The sequence below is a fragment of the Cucurbita pepo genome, chromosome LG17, assembly GCF_002806865.2.
Source record: "Cucurbita pepo subsp. pepo cultivar mu-cu-16 chromosome LG17, ASM280686v2, whole genome shotgun sequence".
In the NCBI taxonomy this organism is placed as follows: domain Eukaryota; kingdom Viridiplantae; phylum Streptophyta; class Magnoliopsida; order Cucurbitales; family Cucurbitaceae; genus Cucurbita; species Cucurbita pepo.
In genome coordinates, this window is record NC_036654.1 from 862,024 (window position 1) to 882,409 (window position 20,386).

The 20,386-nt window shown below is 35.1% G+C and overlaps 4 protein-coding genes and 1 non-coding gene across 10 annotated transcripts; 1 reads left to right on the forward strand and 4 right to left on the reverse strand.

The window, feature by feature from the left end:
* Window positions 1–377: 377 nt before the first annotated feature.
* LOC111778063 lies at window positions 378–1,825 on the reverse strand. Its single transcript, XM_023657693.1, has one exon. It carries the CDS (start codon window positions 1,379–1,381, stop codon window positions 632–634), a length of 750 nt encoding a protein of 249 aa, XP_023513461.1. The 5' UTR covers window positions 1,382–1,825; the 3' UTR covers window positions 378–631.
* Window positions 1,826–3,844: 2,019 nt separating this feature from the next.
* Window positions 3,845–3,918, reverse strand: TRNAV-AAC. Its single transcript has one exon. It is a non-coding gene; the product is annotated as a tRNA-Val (tRNA).
* A 2,545-nt stretch (window positions 3,919–6,463) lies between these two features.
* Window positions 6,464–8,092, reverse strand: LOC111779344 (probable membrane-associated kinase regulator 1). Its single transcript, XM_023659490.1, has one exon. The coding sequence runs from the start codon at window positions 7,882–7,884 to the stop codon at window positions 6,718–6,720; it is 1,167 nt and encodes a 388-aa protein (XP_023515258.1). The 5' UTR covers window positions 7,885–8,092; the 3' UTR covers window positions 6,464–6,717.
* A 1,952-nt stretch (window positions 8,093–10,044) lies between these two features.
* LOC111778303 (cyclin-T1-5-like) lies at window positions 10,045–17,610 on the forward strand. 6 transcript variants are annotated; one of them, XR_002812521.1, is made up of 8 exons: window positions 10,045–10,247; window positions 11,342–11,903; window positions 12,042–12,123; window positions 12,582–12,716; window positions 13,110–13,285; window positions 13,434–13,638; window positions 13,745–16,744; window positions 17,321–17,610. XR_002812521.1 is itself a non-coding variant. In XM_023658039.1 (7 exons), exons 2-7 carry the CDS (start codon window positions 11,347–11,349, stop codon window positions 17,350–17,352), a joined length of 1,128 nt encoding a protein of 375 aa, XP_023513807.1. In that variant the 5' UTR covers window positions 10,046–10,247; window positions 11,342–11,346; the 3' UTR covers window positions 17,353–17,610. The 6 variants fall into 6 exon arrangements, 1 of the variants encoding a protein (XP_023513807.1); XR_002812520.1 differs by having other exon boundaries at window positions 13,434–13,627; XR_002812519.1 differs by having other exon boundaries at window positions 13,434–16,744.
* A 936-nt stretch (window positions 17,611–18,546) lies between these two features.
* Window positions 18,547–19,329, reverse strand: LOC111779001 (mavicyanin-like). Its single transcript, XM_023659027.1, has 2 exons — window positions 19,100–19,329; window positions 18,547–19,011 (listed from the first exon to the last, which is right to left on the reverse strand). Exons 1-2 carry the CDS (start codon window positions 19,284–19,286, stop codon window positions 18,671–18,673), a joined length of 528 nt encoding a protein of 175 aa, XP_023514795.1. The 5' UTR covers window positions 19,287–19,329; the 3' UTR covers window positions 18,547–18,670.
* Between the last annotated feature and the right edge of the window lie 1,057 nt (window positions 19,330–20,386).

Below are 20,386 nucleotides of genomic sequence, written 5' to 3' on the forward strand. Positions count from 1 at the left end.
GGGGTACCATTGAGCGATGAAAGTTATGCAGTCTACCAAATAATTTCTTGCAAAAAGCAATTCAGGTTCGACTCGGATCTGTATACTTATATTTATCTATTTATTTGTGTCATTTTAACGTTTAATATGAAAATCTGATGCCTTTGAAGATAATTTTGGACCCAGGTTCGATTCTGAAAACTGCTATTGTATTGGAATCACTGATCCGAGGCTGCTGCATCCGGCATGTGACATCAAACTGTTCACTGTCAAATTTTGCTATTCAAGAGGACAAAAGATGAAGTGTAACACTAAAAAGGTATGTGGAAGCAAAAAAGATTAATGTGATTAATCNATTCATACATGGTGGGGGTACTATTGTATTCTAAAAAGGTATGTGGAAGCAAAAAAGATTAATGTGATTAATCAAGGAATAGCAACAACCAAAAACTAGAGGTCAGCATTTACAATCGTAGATTATTAGATCCACCGCCATAATCAACATTAATCCATACACTCAAAATGAAAGATGAAATTTTGTCAAGAAATGATAGAGACAAAGAGAAGGGGAGGGAGAGAGGGAGATTAACATGTTGGACTAGACTTGATGAGATCTTGAGCTGCTGACTTTTAGCTAATTTCATCTTCTTTCTCATCTATCAAATCTTCCTTTCTTAAGTGGGAACAAGGGTGGCAAAACACTGCTCTTCACCTGTGTGCAGATTGGCACATTAATCATAGGCCTTATTCTTATACTTGCTGATCTTGTCCTTTCCAAACCCTTCTTTATCCTCTTTATGTTCTTCTCTTTGTTTCCTGTTGTCCCTTCCTCAGATGTGGCTGCATCCGCCATGGACCTGGAAGAAGAAGACGACGAGGACGAAGAAGAAGATGGCGACAGCGCAGATGAAGTGCGTTGCTTCTTCAACCTCAACAATTCTTTCCACAGAACAGTGCATTTTGGGGGCCTCGGAGACGGGTCGTCGTCAAGGAACCAATTCACCTTGTTCTCCGCCTCCTTGTTTACCTCTATCTCCACCAAGTCTTCTTCATCTACATCTTTTGGAGATTTGAGGCTGATCTTGTTGAGTCTCTCTGCTTGCTGCATTTGCCAAAAGGGAAGAAGCTTCCCTTCAAAGAAAAGCTCGTCTGCCGTAAGCATAGAGTGGCTGCTTACTTGATTAGAAAGAAACTCAAAATCAGCACTCCTTGCCAGCCTCTCTGATCTCTCCTTCTTCTGCCTCTCACAAATTTCTTGATCTCTCTCTATCTGGGAATGAGGGGTTATGGAAATGAAGTTGCTTTCATCAAGAAACTCAGAAGAGAAGGATATCCGAGGACTGGAATTTGGTTCTATGGATGAAGAAGGTGGCGATGTTTGAACACTGTCTATAGAAACCATTTTCTGTGTAGGTGTTTGGATTCCGGGAAATGGGGAAGGAAAATGATTGTGTCAGAGGTGGGAAAGTTGGGTAAATGAGGAGAGTTTGGAAATGGGGGAGATTTATAGATTAGGTTGAAGGAAAAGTAAGATGTTTAAAAAAGGGTAAGTGGTCTGGTGAAGCCGAAACAAGCAAGGTGTAGGTTGAAGGAGGTGGAGATTATGATATGAAAGCAAGCAGCACATGGACACCTAGGGCTCTATGGAAGAAGCTACCTGACAAAAAGGCCCTCTTTACCAATATATAATTACTATTCTTTTGCATGGCTTAACTCTTCTTCTATGAACTACTCCCTCTTATCTTCCACTTGATTCTCATTTATTAGAATATACCTCCAAATAATCCAATCCCACGTTCTTACATTATTACATATTATCCTTGTCCCTTCGCCTATTAGTGTGCTTCTTCATCTAAAAGGATCTAAATCTTTAGCTTTCAAGACTTTTAAGATATGGGTCGGGTTGAGTTGAGTTTATTTCTTTACAGCTTTCCTCACCTTTTAGCTTCTTGGTGATTAAGGAAGGTAACTATGTCGTACTAGTTAATTCATCCTTATTTTGTCTTTCAAATGCTTTTGTTCAGATTAGCCCGTGATATTTTGAATTTAACAACCAGTGGAATGAAGAGATTTATAGTCGATGACGCATATCCTAACTAGATGAAGTTTATACTAGAGTTGACAGGAAGTTATTGAAGATGACGAAGTATCCTCACAATCTACAAGAGAGACATTAAATTGTAACTATTGAAGTTCTTTTGTAGTGCGATAAATTTATGATAGGGTTTTGTCACTCTTTTTTAACGTTCTTTGAGGAAAAAGAACGAACTTTAGTACAAACTTTTCATGGCTGCAACGCTCCCCGAAACTTTATATATATAATATATATTGGTAAAAGCTATAAAACATGGAGGAAAAAGAGGAAGAAAAAGGTTGGAAAGTATAATTAAGAAGTATGATTGATTGAAACCCCAACACTAAAATAAAAATATAAAAAGGTTTTTGCTTGGTTTGACTCAAAGCTTCAACATGTAAATGGAAGGATTCTGAAGCATCCATGTGGTCTTCACATGATAGTAATTTTAATTTTCATCAACCCATGTGATTATCAGTCTTTGTATTAACCAACCAATTTACCCATACTGCCCTTCCAAACACCCTCTCTTCTCATGCCATTCAAGGGCTTTCTTGTCATTTCCCATCAGATTAGTTGAATTAATATTAAAAGCTTTGGTTAAGATTTGGAGGGTTTGATTAATATCCAGACAGCTAATAAATATAGGGCTTAATTTTGGGTTATTCTATTATTAAAGTAATATTAAAAATATAAAAATAGTTTTTTTTTTTTTTTTTTTTTTTTTTTTTTTTTTTTTTTTTTNTAGCACAATGTTCCAAGCTCTCTTTTATGTGCCCCTCTTCTTCTTTTGCTCCATTATTGAGAGGAGACACTAATATTACAGCTTTTCTTTGTCAGAATTAATTAATTAATTACTTCATTAGTTTATTAATTCATTAATTAAAACGCCCATAATTATATTGGATTAAAGTGAAATCATCATTATAATGTCACAGAGTCAGTGATTTAAATCAATTAAATAAATTTGGACCTTCCGATTTCTTTCTTATAAAACATATTTCCCTGATTAATACGTTACATTTTTAAGACATTTGCTCATATTTCTATATATATATATGCACGTAATTTTAATAATTCTATCGAATTTCTTCTTATAAAGTTTTTATATATTAGTTATGCATTAGTGGTTTGAAAAATTACTCTTTAAGTTTTTTTAATTTCAATTAATATAATTATTAGTTTGACCTTTTTAGTGAATTGGGTTTTCTCCAATATATGTATATATATATATATAAAGGTTTAATCTTAATAAAAGAAATAGAAAATAATTTAAAATTGAATAAATAAAAGTGAAAAAGTTTTTAAAAAATGACATACGATAGAGACAAAATTATATAAGTTTGTATGATTAACGAGCATGTGGCAAATGAAGTGACCAGATATTTCTTCTCTCAAATTTAGTTGTCGGTTTCAATTATTTAAATCATTTATTCCATAATTAAGGACTTATTTATTTTAATACTCATTTAGTATTTAACTTTTCATTTTTTTTTAAAATTAGTATATATATATTACCTCTGTCAGTAAATTTATTTATTTTATTGTCTACTTTTTAGATATATTTTCAAAAAATTAGAAAATAATTATTTTTGTTTTTCAAGTAATTAATTATAAAATTAATTATAATAAGTTGGAACGGTGGCAGCTGCTGTGCCGCCATTAAAGTCAACTCTCTCAGGGTAATTCCAAATATCTGCAAAATAAAATTTTGATTTTGTGGGCCTTACTGGACTTTGATGGTCCTTTAGTGGGCCATCACAAATGGCCCAAAAACAATATTAAAACAAATGGCGTCGCCCGGACTCGAACCGGAGACCTTCAGTGTGTTAGACTGACGTGATAACCAACTACACCACGACACCGGATGTTATATGTGAATTTAATTATCTATATTATCTTAACATAAAAATAATGAAATTTATTATTCGAATATCTAACCTCTTAGTCAAGAATATATATGTTCTATGTAATTGAGCTATATTCAAGTTGAGACACGGTATAGCTCGTAATGTTTTCATGAACACCTCTTGACACTCGATCTTTAGATTTTAAAATGTTTCTAACAAATATCTAGACTTTCACGATGATATATATATTTATTGTTAATGCACTCTATAAAATGTTTGAATTTCATATATGATAGGTCACTAATCTAAATGATATTTAGACGTTTAGTAGCATTAAACGGGAATAAAATATTTGTTGTCCAATCTATCGATGATCGTAAAATGATGCATTCGTGCTTCAATATTTAGGTTTGAGTGATCGTGGGTTGTTAGGAAGTTTGTGGATGAGCATAACTGACCTGCAAACGTTGTTCACAATGACAACAAACAAATCACTGTAACGAGTCAAAGTAGACAATATCTGCTAGTAACGGGATTTGACTATTACACATAATATGTTTTCATCTTCGATCTGTCTTTTCAAACTTTTTTTTTGTATTTTCAAACTTTTTTTGTCTAATTTGTTTTCATCATCGTAATTATGTTTCGATTAATTAAAAATATATATATATTCTATTTCATAATATTTAAATTAATGACCTTTTACACGTATTCATATATGAACATTTCTCTACGCTTATACATTATTTGAAAGCTGCTTCAAAGAGAACGGAAAATGAATCGAATTGATTTTCATTCTTGATTTCAAAATTGGCACTACTTGGTCTTTGATGAGGAAGTACTAACGGACAAATAATCGATCGAGATTAAGATATATTCATAATATTCCACTATCCTAACTTATCCTGGATTGCTGCATTCGTATCTAATTAGAAAACATACATTATATTATTTATAATTATATGAATGATTAACATCGTCGTTACGATTTATTTCATCTCAAAATATATTATATATTTACCAATATAACGGTTTGAAATTAGAACAAATAGTTTTTATTTTTTGAATTTGAATATATTTATGAGAAAAAATGAGTGGAAATATTTATAAAAAAAATTGAAATTAAAATAGTGCTTTAATTTAAAAAATGGTGTAAAATATAAAATATTAAATAAATAGAATTTAGATATAAATGAATAAATGAATAGAATTTCAACCTCCCTTCAATTATGGTTAGTCTTTTATATGAATAGTCACTTATTACAAAAGGCAATAATTCGTTTTTCGCATATTATTATTATTATTATTTTATATAATTCGATAATTAAAGGAATTAAATGATAAATTTAAATAGCAACAACTTCACATCATACAAATAAATAAATGAGATTCCAAGTCCAAATCAAATCATTAATTATTGGATTTCTAATTGAGGGAATGAAATTACAGTGGGAGTTGGCCAAATTAATTGAGGATAACCACAAAATACTAATTAAAAATGCCTATCATCAAATTTTCATTCAAATTAAATGTTAATTATCATTTAAAAAACATTAATTTATCAATTTATCAAAAGAAATTTCGTTAATTTTTTTATAATAATTTGATTAATAAGTTTTTTTTTTTTTTATACCCACTAAATGTTGGTTTTGTATAAGAGAACAAATTTTAATTTTTTTTATAGAAATTAAAAAGAAAAATAAATAAATAAATATTGCTAAATATATATTTTTTTCATCCATGTTTAAGGCAAAGTTTGTCTTTGAGAGAATTTAAATACTCCTAAAATAATAAATAAAATCCATGTGCATGCCTAAACTTAGCAAAATGCTATGTGTTACATCATTTTTCAAATATATTTGTTAAATAATTTAAGAGATAAAAATCTCACTTAAATACTCAATTCTAGATCTATAAAATAAAATGAATTGAGATTCAAGTTTTTTTTTTTTTTTTTCAATTTAGAAAATTCAAATCAATCAATAAAAAAAAACTCTCAAACTAAATATAAAACACGAAAAAACTTACCTAATCACAATTTTAGTTGTGAGATCTCCACGTCGGTCGGTCGGTCAGCAGAGACGCTGGAAACTAGAGGGGAGATTTCCACGTCAGTTAGAAAGAGAAATGAAACATTGCGTGGAAAACTCCCCTTAAAAGACGTGTTTAAAACCATAAGATTGACAATGATACATAAATAACCAAAACAAACAAAATTGTTACATTAGTAGAGATAAAAGTTGAATTTGTTCTATTAAATCATATTGTGAATCAAAGTATTACTACTATTTTCATCCAAAACTAGAACATAAATGGAAACGAGGCACTAAAATGTTTTTACCGGGAATTGAAAATGGAGTGCGTTGACCGTGTGAAAAGTTAACTTTGGTAGTGGCACGACAGCCGGTGGAATTTGGATAGTCACAGCAACCAAGCAAGATCCACCAACGGGTCAAGTTTTGAAGGGTGTGGGTCTCTGGGTTTTATTAATCAGGTAGAAACAGAATCGTACCGGATTAAAGTTAAAACGTTCAAATCAATCAAGAAACTTAAAAGTTGATTACAGTTTCCAAGGCTACAGTCACAATACTTGATTAGATTCTAATGTCAAATAAAAACAGCAGAACATGACATGAGCAAGCAAGAAATTAAAAGGAAAAAGAAAGAAGATTACAAGAATTTCAAATCAGGAGTTCTTCCTAAAAGCAAGCAGGGAGATGTGACACTGCAGTACAGACATAAGCAAGTTTCGCTACTTAATTAACATTTAACATTTAATTAGGGAAACAAAAAGTTAATTAATTATTTCATTAATCAAACCTCCTTACTAATCATCGTCGTTGTCGTCGTCTTCCTCTTGTTTTCTACCATGGAGTTTTTGCAGTGGGCGATTGCTCCTTGAATTGCGCTCTGCAACTCCTCCATTGACGACGTGTTGTTGTTGTTGACGTAGTTCGTCGTCGTTCCGATTCTACTGGTTGGATACATGCTCGACAATCCGGTTCGAGATGATAGAATACCGGAGTGGCTCGGCGATGATCTAATCGACGACGGACAACTCGAAGCCAGATTTCTTCTTCTCGGATATCTCAAGTTACCGGAGAATGAATGCGATAGCGCTCCTGATCTGCTTTCCTTCCCGGAGTTATTGATTGAAAACTCCATGTCCGATGATTTATCCTCTTTACCAGATCTATCCGTCTTCGTCTTCCATTCCTGCTGTTGCTGCTTCTGCGAAATTTTTCCGTACAACGGCTTCACTTTCTTCAAATACTTCCTGAAAACTTCCTTCGCAGAGGAACTAATTTTCTTGACGTGCGATCCGGATACGGTTTCAGGCTCCGGATTATTCTTCGTCGATTCTTTCCTAAACACGGAAGAAAATCTCGATAGCGAGAAGTATTTGCTCTTCTTAATCGGATTCTGCACATTAGGATTGGAGTTGCTGTTACTGTGATTCTTCGCCGTAGTGGTACCGAATCGCGTTCTGAACTCATCGTCCTCCGTGACAGAGCTAGGTCTAGAGGAATCGCACTCCGCGAGAAGCACGATGTCGCTATTGAACGAGGAGTGAGATTCGGTAGAGCTTTCAGTGGAATCGCGCGACGCAGTGGTGCTGTTCGTGTCAGAAGACGACGACGTACTGGAGGAGGCGAGAATGAGCGTTCTGACCATGGAGAGGCGCGGGGAGAGATGGAGAGGAAGCAACTGACCTTTGTAGAAGAGCTCATCGGCAGGACAGAGCGCGGAGGAGGCTTGACGAGGGGAAACAGAGACGGTGAATTCGAAATCGGAGGATGAAGACGAAGAGAAAGAACGCGATGGTGATGATGGTAATGTTTGTGATCTCGAAGTTTTCGCCGCTCGTTTCCCCATCCTCTCTGCTACATGATGGTCCAGAGATAGAGAAAGAGATAGAGTCGAATAACAATTGAGAGAGGAACGCAGATTGAACAGATAGGAAGAAGAACGAGGGTTCATATAGTGTGAACAAAGGAGTAGTAGGCTAACGCTCGAGGGGAGCGAGGGAAGAACACGCGCCGCCGTGGAAACGAGTAGTCGCTTTCACATGGGGGGTTGGGAATCGCTTAAGACATGTGTCAGTGGCCAATGGTGGGATTGGAGAGTCACGTGGCGAAAACGTGAATGGTGGGAAAAGAGCACGACGGGGCTCGTAACTTTCTAACTTACTAAAGTCTTTTTCCAAATTTTGTGTTTTTTTTTTTTTTTTTAACTTTTTTCTCCCCGGAAAATTGCAAAAACTACTAATATATATTTGTAAATTTTTTAAAATAATAATAAAAAATAATATATATGGTTTGTATTGGCCTGCAACATAGGAAATGTTTTCATCCCTTCTTCAATCGCTCTAACTTACGTGCGATCTCACAATTCATCCCTTTGGAAGTTTAATGTTTGTCACACTGCCTAGTGTCTGGCTATGATATTATTGGAAATAGCCCAAGCCACCTCTAGCAAATATTATCCGTTTTGACTTGTTACATATTGTTATCAGTCTCACAGTTTTTAAAAATCATTTATTCGATTGGTGACTAACTCTAATATCATTTGTAAAATTCTAAGACCACTGCTAGCAAAGATTTAGAATATATATAATAAGTGAGACATGGGGGAGGGTGCGGGAGAGCAACAGTTAATCACATGCGTAGGGGAGGGTGTGTATAGTAATTAATGCACACTTGTTTCGCCATCAAAATACTTAATTCTCCCTATCTTAGTTTTGGATCTTTATGATTATTACACATCTACCCCTACACTTTCCTCCGCCTATAAAACCAAAATTATTCAACCTTTCCCATCCTGTAAAAGTCACTTGGTTTAGTACCTCCAAACTAGCGCCATTTATTACTGTATTCTTGTAATCTTTTAATTGATAATATATATTTCACGAGTATAATCTCTTAAAATAATTAATTTAATGACTAAATTAATAAAAATATCTATATAATAATTAATTTAATGACTAAATTAATAAAAATATCTATGTACTGAGACCAGAAAATGGAAAGAAAGATAATTAAAGGACAATCCAAAGGAAGAAAGATGGGCTGGCGGGTAGCTGTGCCTGCCACTTCTGTGCGGTGGCCTATAAAAATACAAATATATTTTTCCTTTTTTATTTATTTATTTTAATTGTAAGATTTAATTTACCTTAATTAAGTCGAACAAAAACAACTGAGATTCCTAGTAGATTCATCACCGCAGCGCTTCCGCTCATCCAAAGGCCATAATTAATGAGCATTGGAACCCTCTAGCCCAAGATAGGTACGATTGCCGCGTTTCAATCTTTTATCGTCAAAATACAGTAATTTTTTTAATTGCCGTTCTTAATTTTACTAATTCATTAATTTAGATTAATTTTTTTAAAAAATTTAATTAAAGTAACCAAGAATGTGGTCTACGAGACAAGAAAAACCCGTGCATCGGTATGGTGCTTGTCACACAAGCTCTGGTGTTTACGTTAGTAAGAGAAATTGAGATACTGTGAGCTAAGATGATTTATATACAACACGAGTAGGGTTTCACTCGATTTCTTGAACGAGTGAAGGGAGCACTGGGTGTGAGCCTTCAAGAAGGTCGATTGCGAACGTGGGCTTCGTCCCAAGATTATTTTCTTATGTTCTAGCTCGATAAGCAAGAGATTAGTTCGACGAGTCTTTGGTCCAACATGAGTGAGTGAAGCTAGGCCTAGCCCATTAGGGTGAGGGTGGTCGATCACATGGGCTCGCCTTTAGGGCATCCTATTGGGCCTAGCCTCCCGAGTCCATCCTCTCCAAAAGCCAAAAATGGCAAGGAACCAACTCCAAAAGAAAGTTTTGGAATGGATTACTTTGATGATTAAGGTCAAAAGTAAAGAAACACACATCTTTAAACTCGTGATTTGAATCACTTCACAATATAGCTTTCAGTTGAAGAAGAAATAATATTTTAAAATTGAAAAATACAATAAAACTTTTTTTTTTTTTAATATTTATCCCTTTTAATATAAATATAAAATTCATAAGATGGGCTCTTAACGAAAACCGTTACAATCGGCCCAGGCCCAGCCCATCTTGGATGGAGAAGTGGATCTCACTGTCACCGCATCCGTAGGAGAAACAAAAAAGAAAAAGGAAGCCACCAAGTCCCTCACCAAGAATATTTGGATGAAATTGAAACAGCTTCCGATTCCCTCACAATTAATTTTCTTCTTCGCTTACGATTCCCCGTCGAAGAACTCCTCAATCTCTGTTTCAATTTTCTTCTCTCTCGTTCTTCAGTCTCCTAAATCGTTTCTGCAACGAGATCACGGATAAGTTCCGGGATTCATCTCTTCTGATTCGGTAAAAACTTGGTGTTAATTTTGTTTTTGTTGTTGTTTTTTTGCCTTGATTTCTTGATTTCTGGCATGGATTTTCATGTGCGTTTACGGGAGATTGTTGACGACAGTTTTCGCTGTATTATGCGATTTATAAACTGCTGCCTTCCTGGATTTTATGATTTGGACAAGATCTTGTTCCAAGACGTGACGCTTGTATCCTGTAGATTGCTAGTTGCATGGACATGTATTTTCCTGTAACACAATTTTATATGAGCAATACGAGAAAATATTCCTAGTGAATTGACATAACTTGAGACCCTCATGACCAGCAAAATATGTATTTATTAGGCAATTCTTAGCAGGCAAGGGTGGCGCAGAGAAGGAAGGAGGGTAGTTCCTTACAAATTATTAAAAAAAAAAAAAAAACATTAAGAATTTGATGTTCACTCTATTTTGCCCCCTAAATTTTCAAATTTGAAAAGATTAAATCGTATAATTTTGCCCGTCTCTAAGGAAATTTCTTTCTCTACCCCTGGTAGCAGGGAATTATTTTTAGAAAAAATTGTTTATTTAATTGTCTCCTCTATCAAATGGATCATGTTTACTTAGACTGTCGTGTAATGAATTTATGAATTAAGCGGCTGTTCAAGAAATTTCGGTTTCTGGAGGTGTTGGCAGTAGTATATCAATGAACACATGCCTATGATAAAATATGTCCGAGTGGAATAACTGGAAAATACTGCATAACCATATGTTTTTCACATTTTTTCTGATCGTTTAAGCAAAATTTGTGATAAAACGATATAATTCAAAGGAAAAAAAAGTAATTTTAAATGCTGATGTTCATTTGCTATTTTTCTTTTATTAAGATAAATTTTCTTTAGAAATTTTGCGTTTCCTATCCTTTTCATCTATAGCCTATTTCCCCCCCTTGAATGATCGATACTTTCAACCTTGAATACTATGCAGAATTTGAAAATTTTTAGTTAGGGTGTTTTCTGTGAAATTATCTGGTCCTAATATACGTTGAAGCTAAACTCTGATATTCTTTTATCTCATATTTTTCCTTACCTTTTTTTTTTGTTTTTGACTTGGGGTGGCTGTTATTTTGTTCAGGAAGAATGTCTCGTGTTCGGAATTTCAGTTATCAAGGAGGGATGACTTATGATGAGTACTGGGCCACTTTGAATAGATATGATTTCAAAGACCACCATCAAATGACAAGTAGGAGCAATTATTATGATAATGGCTATTGCAACCATTTTGAATTCTCAGGGCAGTATAAAGAGCAGGTTAATAGGTCTATTTATGCGAGGACTGATACTTTGAACACCATCAAGTCTCATAATTCTCAGTCTTTTAAAAGGAGGAAGTTTTCTGCTTCACGTTGGGAGGATAGTGGGAAATACCATTGGCAGGCGAGGGCGTATGTTAATGGACCTTCAATCTATAGCAATTTGGTCCATCCTCCTCCAAGATCCAACAACGATGTCTCTACGTCTGCCAGCTGTAAACGCAGCCGCTCAATAATGGAAGAGGATGAGCCTTTCTTTATGACCAGGGATGAGATTGAGAGATGTTCACCTTCAAGAAAAGATGGTATTGATACAGTACGTGAAACACATCTGCGGTACACATACTGTGCCTTCCTTCAGAGTCTAGGTTTGCAGCTTGAGTTGTAAGTAATCTAAATCTCTGTTATCATTTCTAAGTTCAGTGAATGCCTTTATTTATCAATTTTTAAATAAAGCAATATTTGAAGTTTCTCCCCTTTGTGGGTCTTGTGGAACTATTAACACGTCATTGTTTCTTGCAGACCACAGACTACCATTGGCACTGCAATGATTCTATGCCATCGGTTTTTTATTCGAAGGTCACACGCTTGTCATGATAGATTTGTAAGTTCTTTTCCTTAGAAGGATTCAGAGTGTCTGGAAGAGTAATGTCCACATCCATCATTATTCTTGAAGTATAGTTTACTTTTAGGTTCTATAGTTGATGACCATTTAGATATTAGAAGCATTTAAGTTTGTGATTGATTTCTATGTTATTGAAATTCCTTTGGAGAGAGTTATACTTTTGTGCTGCCTACATTTGTTGCTGTTGTTAATGATTTAGATTTGAGAATTACTCTTTTCTGTTCTCTTCCCATTCCCCATCTTCTGTTTTATCTGAACTCTTTGTGGAACGTAACTGCATATTTGATAACTGTTTTCTTTTCTCATCTCATTTTAGCAGTAACGATAGGATATGCCAAAGTCGTCATATTGATTGTATCAATTATTTTGCATCCTTATTGCATGAGGTAATTATGTTGCATTAATTGGTTTATTTTGTTTACTCGCCTCTGTTGCAGTTGATTGCCACATCTGCACTCTTCCTTGCTGCAAAATCTGAGGAGACACCACGCCCTCTGAATAATGTCTTGCGAGCTTCGTGCCAAATTCTACACAAACAGGATTTTAATGTCTTATCTTATATGCTCCCTGTTGTGAGTGCCGCCGAAATCTTCGTTATCTATTATATTTGCTTGCTTTCCCTTTTCCCATGTTCTTTGTGAATTCTTTTCTTCAAATATTTGTTAGAATACAATCGCATGAGATTAAAGGATAAAACATCTCCAAAATCTTCATGTCCTCTCTTCATCTGTGACCTCATGTTTTTGTTCATCTGATTGGGTTTCTATATGACAAATGGTAATTAATTCGACTGGAATAACCACCTAATTATAATTCTTATCAAAACCACTATATTATATAACTAAGAGAGAATATCAATTCTTCTAAGTTGAACTTCCAAGTTGCCAATCATTATTTTCCAGGTTTTTTTTTCCTTTTTGCAAACATAGTACTATTTTATTGACATCTGTATGCATCTTGAACAGGATTGGTTTGAGCAATATCGTGAAAGAGTAACTGAGGCTGAACAATTGATACTGACTACACTGAACTTTGAACTCAACGTACAACATCCCTATGCTCCTCTTATGTCTGTTCTTAACAAGATAGGTCTTTCACAGTCGATCTTGGTGAACCTTGCACTGAACTTAATCAGTGAAGGGTAAGTTCATCACTTCATTTATTCAACCCATTCATTTGATTTATTGTTGTTACGAGAATTAACATGCAATATGTTTGTATCCGCTAGATAGAGATCTTGAAATTTGTTTCTTGTCTCTGCGATTATTTTGTCCTTGATATTGCTTCAGGAAGCTTCTTGGCTTGTGTAGTCTATTAGTAAGCATGCCCTTGCAATTGCGAAAAAGTAGGTCAATGATGTAACGATAAGATTTAGATTTGTGATGTGTGGGTGCAAGAACCTCAATGGAATGACAGATTTCTTGAATTTTGGCATTGATTGTGGCATGAAAGAGGTTGTGCTGGTGATCTTCTTTCCTTCTAGGTATCAAAATGGTGTGTTACTTTTGTCACTTGTTTTCTTGTTAGAGCGAGCTACCGTTCTTTACACATTTCTCATACTATGAATTATTGATTTTTCTGGCATGCGTATAATTTGCAGGATCTATGCACGATTAGTATGCTCGCCTGTTTGATATACTTAGCTGGCGGATTGATATGCTGTTCATGGAAACTTTTCTTTTACAAGTGAAGTTATTTTAACCATGAATATACCCCATCAACTTGGTACTTGGTGCTAATGATTGCCAATGAGCTTACTGCATCACTTTCTATCTTTTCTTAACAAAAATATCTATTTCTCCTCCTCTCCCTGGATCGTCCTCTTTAGGCCATTCATTTTCTTATACCTTGAAAGATACGGAATATTTTCCTTATGGACTTTTTGACTTTGAAGGGCCTCCACATGTGATTGAATCTTCAATCTATTGTCTTTATAACTTAAGAGGACCGCTGCCATTGGTTTTGCTTTTGCTCTTATTTCCCAATGATGGATGATCAAGTGAGTCTAACTGAGAATATCTGCTGACCAGCTTCTTGGGATGAGTTTCTATTTAGCACAGAATAAGTCACAATGTGATTTAGATCTTAGATAAACCTCTCTTTGGTCTTTTCTTTAGCACAGAATAAGTCAGTGTTTACTCTTTGAAGATTCAAGTGTACATGACTTAAATAACATGTCAAACCACCAGATTCTTGATGTTCCATTGAGCATGTACGCACAAGCAAGCAGCCCTTCAGTTGGAAACCTTAAATTTGTGTCGAATCATTTTATAAGTCATGTATTTGCTGACTGCTGTCTATACTTGGTAAATTATCACGTGGATATCTGTTGATCATTTTGAGTCAGAGAGGGTGGAACTCAAATGTGGCGTGACTATGACTGGTTCAGGATGGGCGGAATCTGCATGCATATGGGTTTCTTGATAGGGACAGAATGTGAATTATGGAAGATCATATTAAAAGAAAATTTGGATCCCCCTCTCGCACTAAGAGAAAATATAATGCATGCATTCATATACATACCTTTGCCTATTACTGCATATGCCTCCATTTTCCAGTTTTTCCCATCCTTGTTTGACATACAATGTGTTGTTACTTTATTTTCATGAAGCATTTTCTCTGTTTTTGTGTTTTCATCACAATGAAACCTGAAGTTTTGCTGTTTTGACATAAATGGTATAATATTTAAATTATTTTATATATGAAATATATATTACCTTGGGCTGGTTTGCTTTTGAAATTTCTTTGCTTTCCTGTAAAGTCTTTATTGGCTTTTTTTCTTAACAACCAAAGGAGTTCTATTCATTCTCGTCTTGCACTTCCACACATTGCTTTTGTTTATAATCTTACCCCTTTTGATTTCGGTCATTCATCATTTATTTATGGGGTGAGAAAGTATGTACATCTCTTATCGACTATGAAATGTTTAATAAACTATGGTTTTTTTAAACTCTCTAACATTCATCATAGGATTGGATTTTCAGCTAATCTGTCTTTTCTGTGTTGCTCTTGTTATCAAATAAATACCGCTGTCATGACCACAACACTTTCTTGAACTTTGATATCTAATATGCCTTATTATCTGACTTCTTGGATATTCTAAGCTATTAAAATTTTGAAACTATTGTGAAATTGTACCAGTTTCTCACACGTCGTTTCCTATGGGGAAAAAAATTCCCTTCTCTCTCTATTTTGCTTTTATTTTCAAAATAGTTTATTCATGACTTTGAAACTTTTTAATTTGTGTTTTTAAAATCCAGCACTGTCCTATAGGTGGAAAGATGCATGTCTGGCCTTTTTCATCTTGCCATAATGAGTAGATGCATCACTATTTTGAATGAAGCTGATTATTTTTTTTGTTATGATGTATATATTGACCAGTCATTCTATATGTTGTGATTATAGGAAACCCTGAAGGTGTAAACTTTTGAAATATTCAGTGACATCAAGGTTTTGCATTCAATTTGTTGGACATATAAATTGTAAATTTTAATTTCTTTCAGGTGATGTTTGTTCCAATTTATATGGTCATTAGAATCACAATCATCAATTAAACAACGTTGTGATCTGCATGCTTGTGTAAAGGTGCTGTCTATAGAAACTTCACCCTCTCCTGCCTCCCCTTCCATCAAAAGATACCGAATAAAACTACTTTCAAGGTACAAACTTTACAACAGATGCAACTTTCCATGTAAAGGCAGTTTTGCCCATAGAAACCACCCCCCTCCCCCTCTTGCCCATATGCCTAACCAAAAGAGGAGTAAAACCATGTCCTGTTCTAAACATTCTAAGGATAATTACCTTAATTAAGGTAGAAGCTTTACAATGGATTCAACTTTCCATAAACCCGAGTCTTTTCTTCTTGTGTGTATTTGTACAACGGTGGGAATTTTGGGTTGGATCTGTAAGTAGGGTAAACTTGCATGCTTTCAAGCACGATGAGATGAGAGTGCTTGATGACAATCCAGTACAGATCAACATTTACATCATTTAGAGCCTTGAAGATGGTGGGTTGCTTTGAGAAGTTTGATTGTTTGCAATATGCCACAACCTCCTGTCTTTTAGTTTGGGTTGCATTAGTTTCTGGAATGAAAAGCCCCTGCAGCCAAATTACCTGGGAGTTTGATGTATTCTGTATATGGGGTATAACATATATCGTATGATAGTGATACTATCGGCAATCTTCCAGAGATTCTTGGAAATATTCTACCTGAGTTGCTGCTTTTTAGTTGGTAAGAAGAAACGTGATATTTACTTTGCTCTTGCTCTTAGTTTTTATTGTTGTATACAGTTGTATATTTAGAGCTGATGCACTTTTTTTTCTTGAAGTACTGTTACACATTGCCTTCCTCTTTAGTAGTGGACCCAGATGGTTTGTTTAACTGTTTTGTGTTCTTCAACTGGTTATCGTGGTTGTGGTAGTTGCATATGACACTGAAATGTGTTTTTTTTAGGCTGAGGAGCTCACTCTGGCTTCAGTTTAAGCCCCATCAGATAGCTGCTGGAGCTGCATATCTGTCTGCCAAGCTATTGAATATGGATTTTGCTCCTTATCAAAATATCTTGCAAGAGTTCCAAGCTACGCCAGCTATTCTCCAAGGTATCTCAAAGAACTTTTCTCTCGTCCTATTATTTAAGCAATTTAAGAAGTAAGCTTGCATTAACCATTTCTTCTTTTTATTTTCACTTTTTTTAAAAACAGATTTGATTTCTTTGCTACATTTATAGTATAAAAACCAGGAGCTTGTTTGAGAAAGAAAAGAAGAAATTTTACCATTCAAAGCTGTTCTAAAAGTTATCAACAGAGTTAAAGATTATTTTGTAGTTGAAAATAACAATTAACAAAGTCTTGGTTCAGTAGATAACAAATTTAACTCTTAAAATAATAGACCTATCGACCATGGAAATAAGCTACCGAAAAGTATATGAAAATAATTTGTTTACCCGTATTTGTTAAAACCAAAAACAAGATATTTTAGAACAATAATGGATATTGCATCATATGAATATAGCCTGTAACTGGTAGGTTTTTGCAAGGTTTGGTCTAAGTAAGGTATTTCACGGGTATACTTCTTTGTTTTACTTGTAATACATGGGCTTGTTCTTAATGTTTGTCTGTAAAAAAGAATGAACCAAGTTTTGACGTGGTTTGTTTTGCTTTCATGCAAAAATGCAGATGTGGCCCAGCAGTTGATGGAGCTGTTCTAAAGTGAAAGCTCGATTGGACGAAGCCTACATCTGGTGAAATTACACGGGAAACGTAACGTATTTGTTACTTTAGGACACGTCTTAAATAGTTAAATCCTGACAGTCGCTTAGAGTATAGTGACTGTGTTGGATGGATGGCTTAACATGAATGGTTCCGAATCCCTTTCCATGTGCAAGACAGTGGTTTAGAAGTACAGTAGGAAGGCGTGTATTGAATTGGCAAATGGATGGTTATACGAAAAGGCTCATTTCTGGTCTGCTCTGTCTCTCCTTTAAATGTTATTGGCTTCTGATTCCTTCATTTTCTTTGAAGTCATTCAATCATACTCTGCAACGATGCCGATGCTGATGAGATGAAAATGAAGTCGATAGTGTCTTCAGCGGACGTATTAGAACAAATCAACGTATACATATTTTACCTATCAAAAGGTAAAATGTCAATCCATCAGTTGCCAATAGTTCTAATCCTTGCAGAAGAGTGGTGTCTGTTGATGCAAAACATGTGAAATGATGGAACAAAAGGTGATTTGTTCCAGCGAATTGGGCCAAAATGTACCAAAACCCATACAAAATAGAGAAATTGGGCAACAAAATATACTATAAAAGTCCATGCATAGCCCAAACCACGGCCTTTGAAAAGTCCTATAGAGTCTTTTGGTAGAGTGCAAGATTAATCAGTTTGGTTATGGTAACTAACTATCCGCCTGCAGTTGGGTGATGCCATCCATCGAAAGCTCGTTGTGTAATGATTTCTTTTGTTTGGCATCTTCAAATTCAAAGTGAAAATATGAATGAAATATGTTCATTATACTTCTCGAGGATAGAGGTATCCGAACATCTAAACATGGGTCATCACTCCTTACCCTTTTCTTCCGATCTTTGTTCGAGTTATACGATCGGGAGGGTGTAGTTGGAGCGACACACTGGTAGACTTCTCAAGGTATCCTAACATCTAGACATGGGTCATTCACTCCTTTCAACACATATAAACATATATATATATATAAAAGTGGTGAAGATCGAGATGGGAAAGGCTTCCCCATTCCCACCTGTGTCGCTAGTGTGAACCTACCCTAATAGTGGTTAATTATGAGAAAATTTTCAATTATATTTAATCTCTTGATCGAGTTGATTGGGTATGCTCCTATTGTATCGGAGTGAAAGAATAAAAGAGAAATGAAGCATAGCTACGTGTAAAAGAAAATGACGAAAATAGCATTTAAAATTAATATCTTTCAATCTAATCAACCCTAGAACAAAAAGAACACTCCATTAGCTACAAAAACAACACAGCGTCGTCGCAAAAAGGCTATCAATCTTAAGCTACAACAGAGAACAGCAAAGCCAAGAGCGCAAGGCCACCGCCGAGGCGAGTGGCAGCACCACTAGGTGCCGGTGCAGGGGTAGGTATTACAAGCGGAACAGACGGCGACGGAGCTACAGCGGCGGAAGTATGGCGCAGCACATTAATGTCAACCTTCTGGCCGGCCTGGCAGTGGCCGGGAACGCCGCAGACGAAAAAATGATGGCCTCTGATTGTAATAGCGATGGTGTCGTTGCCGGACGTGTGGGTCTCCAGAGGCGCCGAGACATTGCAGGATTTGTACATAGCATGCGTCACTCTCATCACGTTGTGAAATTGGGGGTTGTACTCAAATACTAAACAAAAAAACAAATTTTTTTTCCAAATAATTCAAACTTTTTATTAATTACAATTAAAAAAATTTAATCTTGATCGGAAACTTACCGACAACGTCGCCGACCTGGAAAGTCTTGGTTGCAGCCCACTGCTTGTAGTCAACACCGCCGATGATGGTCCATCCAGCGGCGTCTCCGACCTTATAAACCGTCGCAGCAGCTAGCTCCGGTCCCATCGTCATGACAACAAACACCGCCGCCATCAGCGCCGCCACTCTCTCCGCCGCAAAACCCATTTTCTCCTCTCTCAAATTTCTCTCCGCTCAAAAGAAATTTTGATGGATGAGTTAAAAAGGGGTCAATTTATATACTCTGTTTTACAAAATTTATTTATTTATTTTACAAAAAAAATTAATTTCTGTTTAAGGGTGGACCCGTTTTGGGCATTGGATCTTAGAATTTAAGCAATTTTTTTTAAGGAAAAAAAGTAATTTATATCCTTAAATTTTGGGATTAATTTAAATTTAAAATTAATAACGATATCAATTAAAATTCTTTTAAATAAAAATAATTATAAATATTTAATTAAGAGTCATTTAACTTTTAACCATTTTTTGTGGTCGTTTAATCACAATTTATTTACAATAAGAGAATCATTTTTAATTAAGGCAATTGATTTTTTCGCAATAAATTAAAAGAGAAAATATTTATGGGTTTAATAATTTTGACTTTAGAAGAATAAGAATACGATACTATATGTCTTTTTTCCTTTACTGAACTTTTTGTGGGACCATTAGTTGTTGGACTTGAAGACCTTCCAAGGAAAGAATACAAGGTTCGGGTCGAGGAACTAAATCGTTCGTAGGTAGCGTATCATACAAATTGAATACAATGTATGGATTTGTCTCCCGGACGCATTTTAAAACCTTTGAGGGAAAGCCCATAAAAAAAATCTCAAAAGAGACAATACCTGCAAGTAGTAGGCTTAGTTGTTACAAATGGTACTAGAGACAGACAACAAGCAGTGTGCAAGCAAGCACGTTAGGTCCCCAAGGAGGGTGGATTGTGAGGTCCCACGTTGGTTGGAAAGTAGAACGAAATATTTCTTATAAGGGTGTAGCACATGGGGTTAAAAAAAAACTGTGAAACTCACGGTAACGTGTCAAAGTAGACAATATTTGCTAACAGTGGGCTGTAAGACTGATTGTGATATGTAACAGACTAAATCAGACAATATTTATTAACAATGAACTTGTTTACATTTATTTAATAAAAGATCTATCGGTTTTCTTTCGTTTGATAGAGACGGGTAACTAAGTGGGTATTAACATTTTGGGAGCTCTTTAAAACGAGTATCGTTTTTGCACCAAATTTGAATTCGACCATTTGAATATTT

Bases quoted from the DNA above. Each gene is read 5' to 3' on its own strand.
- LOC111778063 (XM_023657693.1), bottom strand. From the start codon at position 1,381: ATGGTTTCTATAGACAGTGTTCAAACATCGCCACCTTCTTCATCCATA.
- LOC111779344 (XM_023659490.1), bottom strand. From the start codon at position 7,884: ATGAACCCTCGTTCTTCTTCCTATCTGTTCAATCTGCGTTCCTCTCTC.
- LOC111778303 (XM_023658039.1), top strand. From the start codon at position 11,347: ATGTCTCGTGTTCGGAATTTCAGTTATCAAGGAGGGATGACTTATGAT. The intron at 12,124-12,581 runs GTAAGTTCTTTT...CCTCTGTTGCAG, and splicing joins ACGCTTGTCATGATAGATTT to TTGATTGCCACATCTGCACT. The intron at 16,745-17,320 runs GTATCTCAAAGA...GCAAAAATGCAG, and splicing joins TACGCCAGCTATTCTCCAAG to ATGTGGCCCAGCAGTTGATG.
- LOC111779001 (XM_023659027.1), bottom strand. From the start codon at position 19,286: ATGGGTTTTGCGGCGGAGAGAGTGGCGGCGCTGATGGCGGCGGTGTTT. The intron at 19,012-19,099 runs GTAAGTTTCCGA...TTTTTTGTTTAG, and splicing joins CCAGGTCGGCGACGTTGTCG to TATTTGAGTACAACCCCCAA.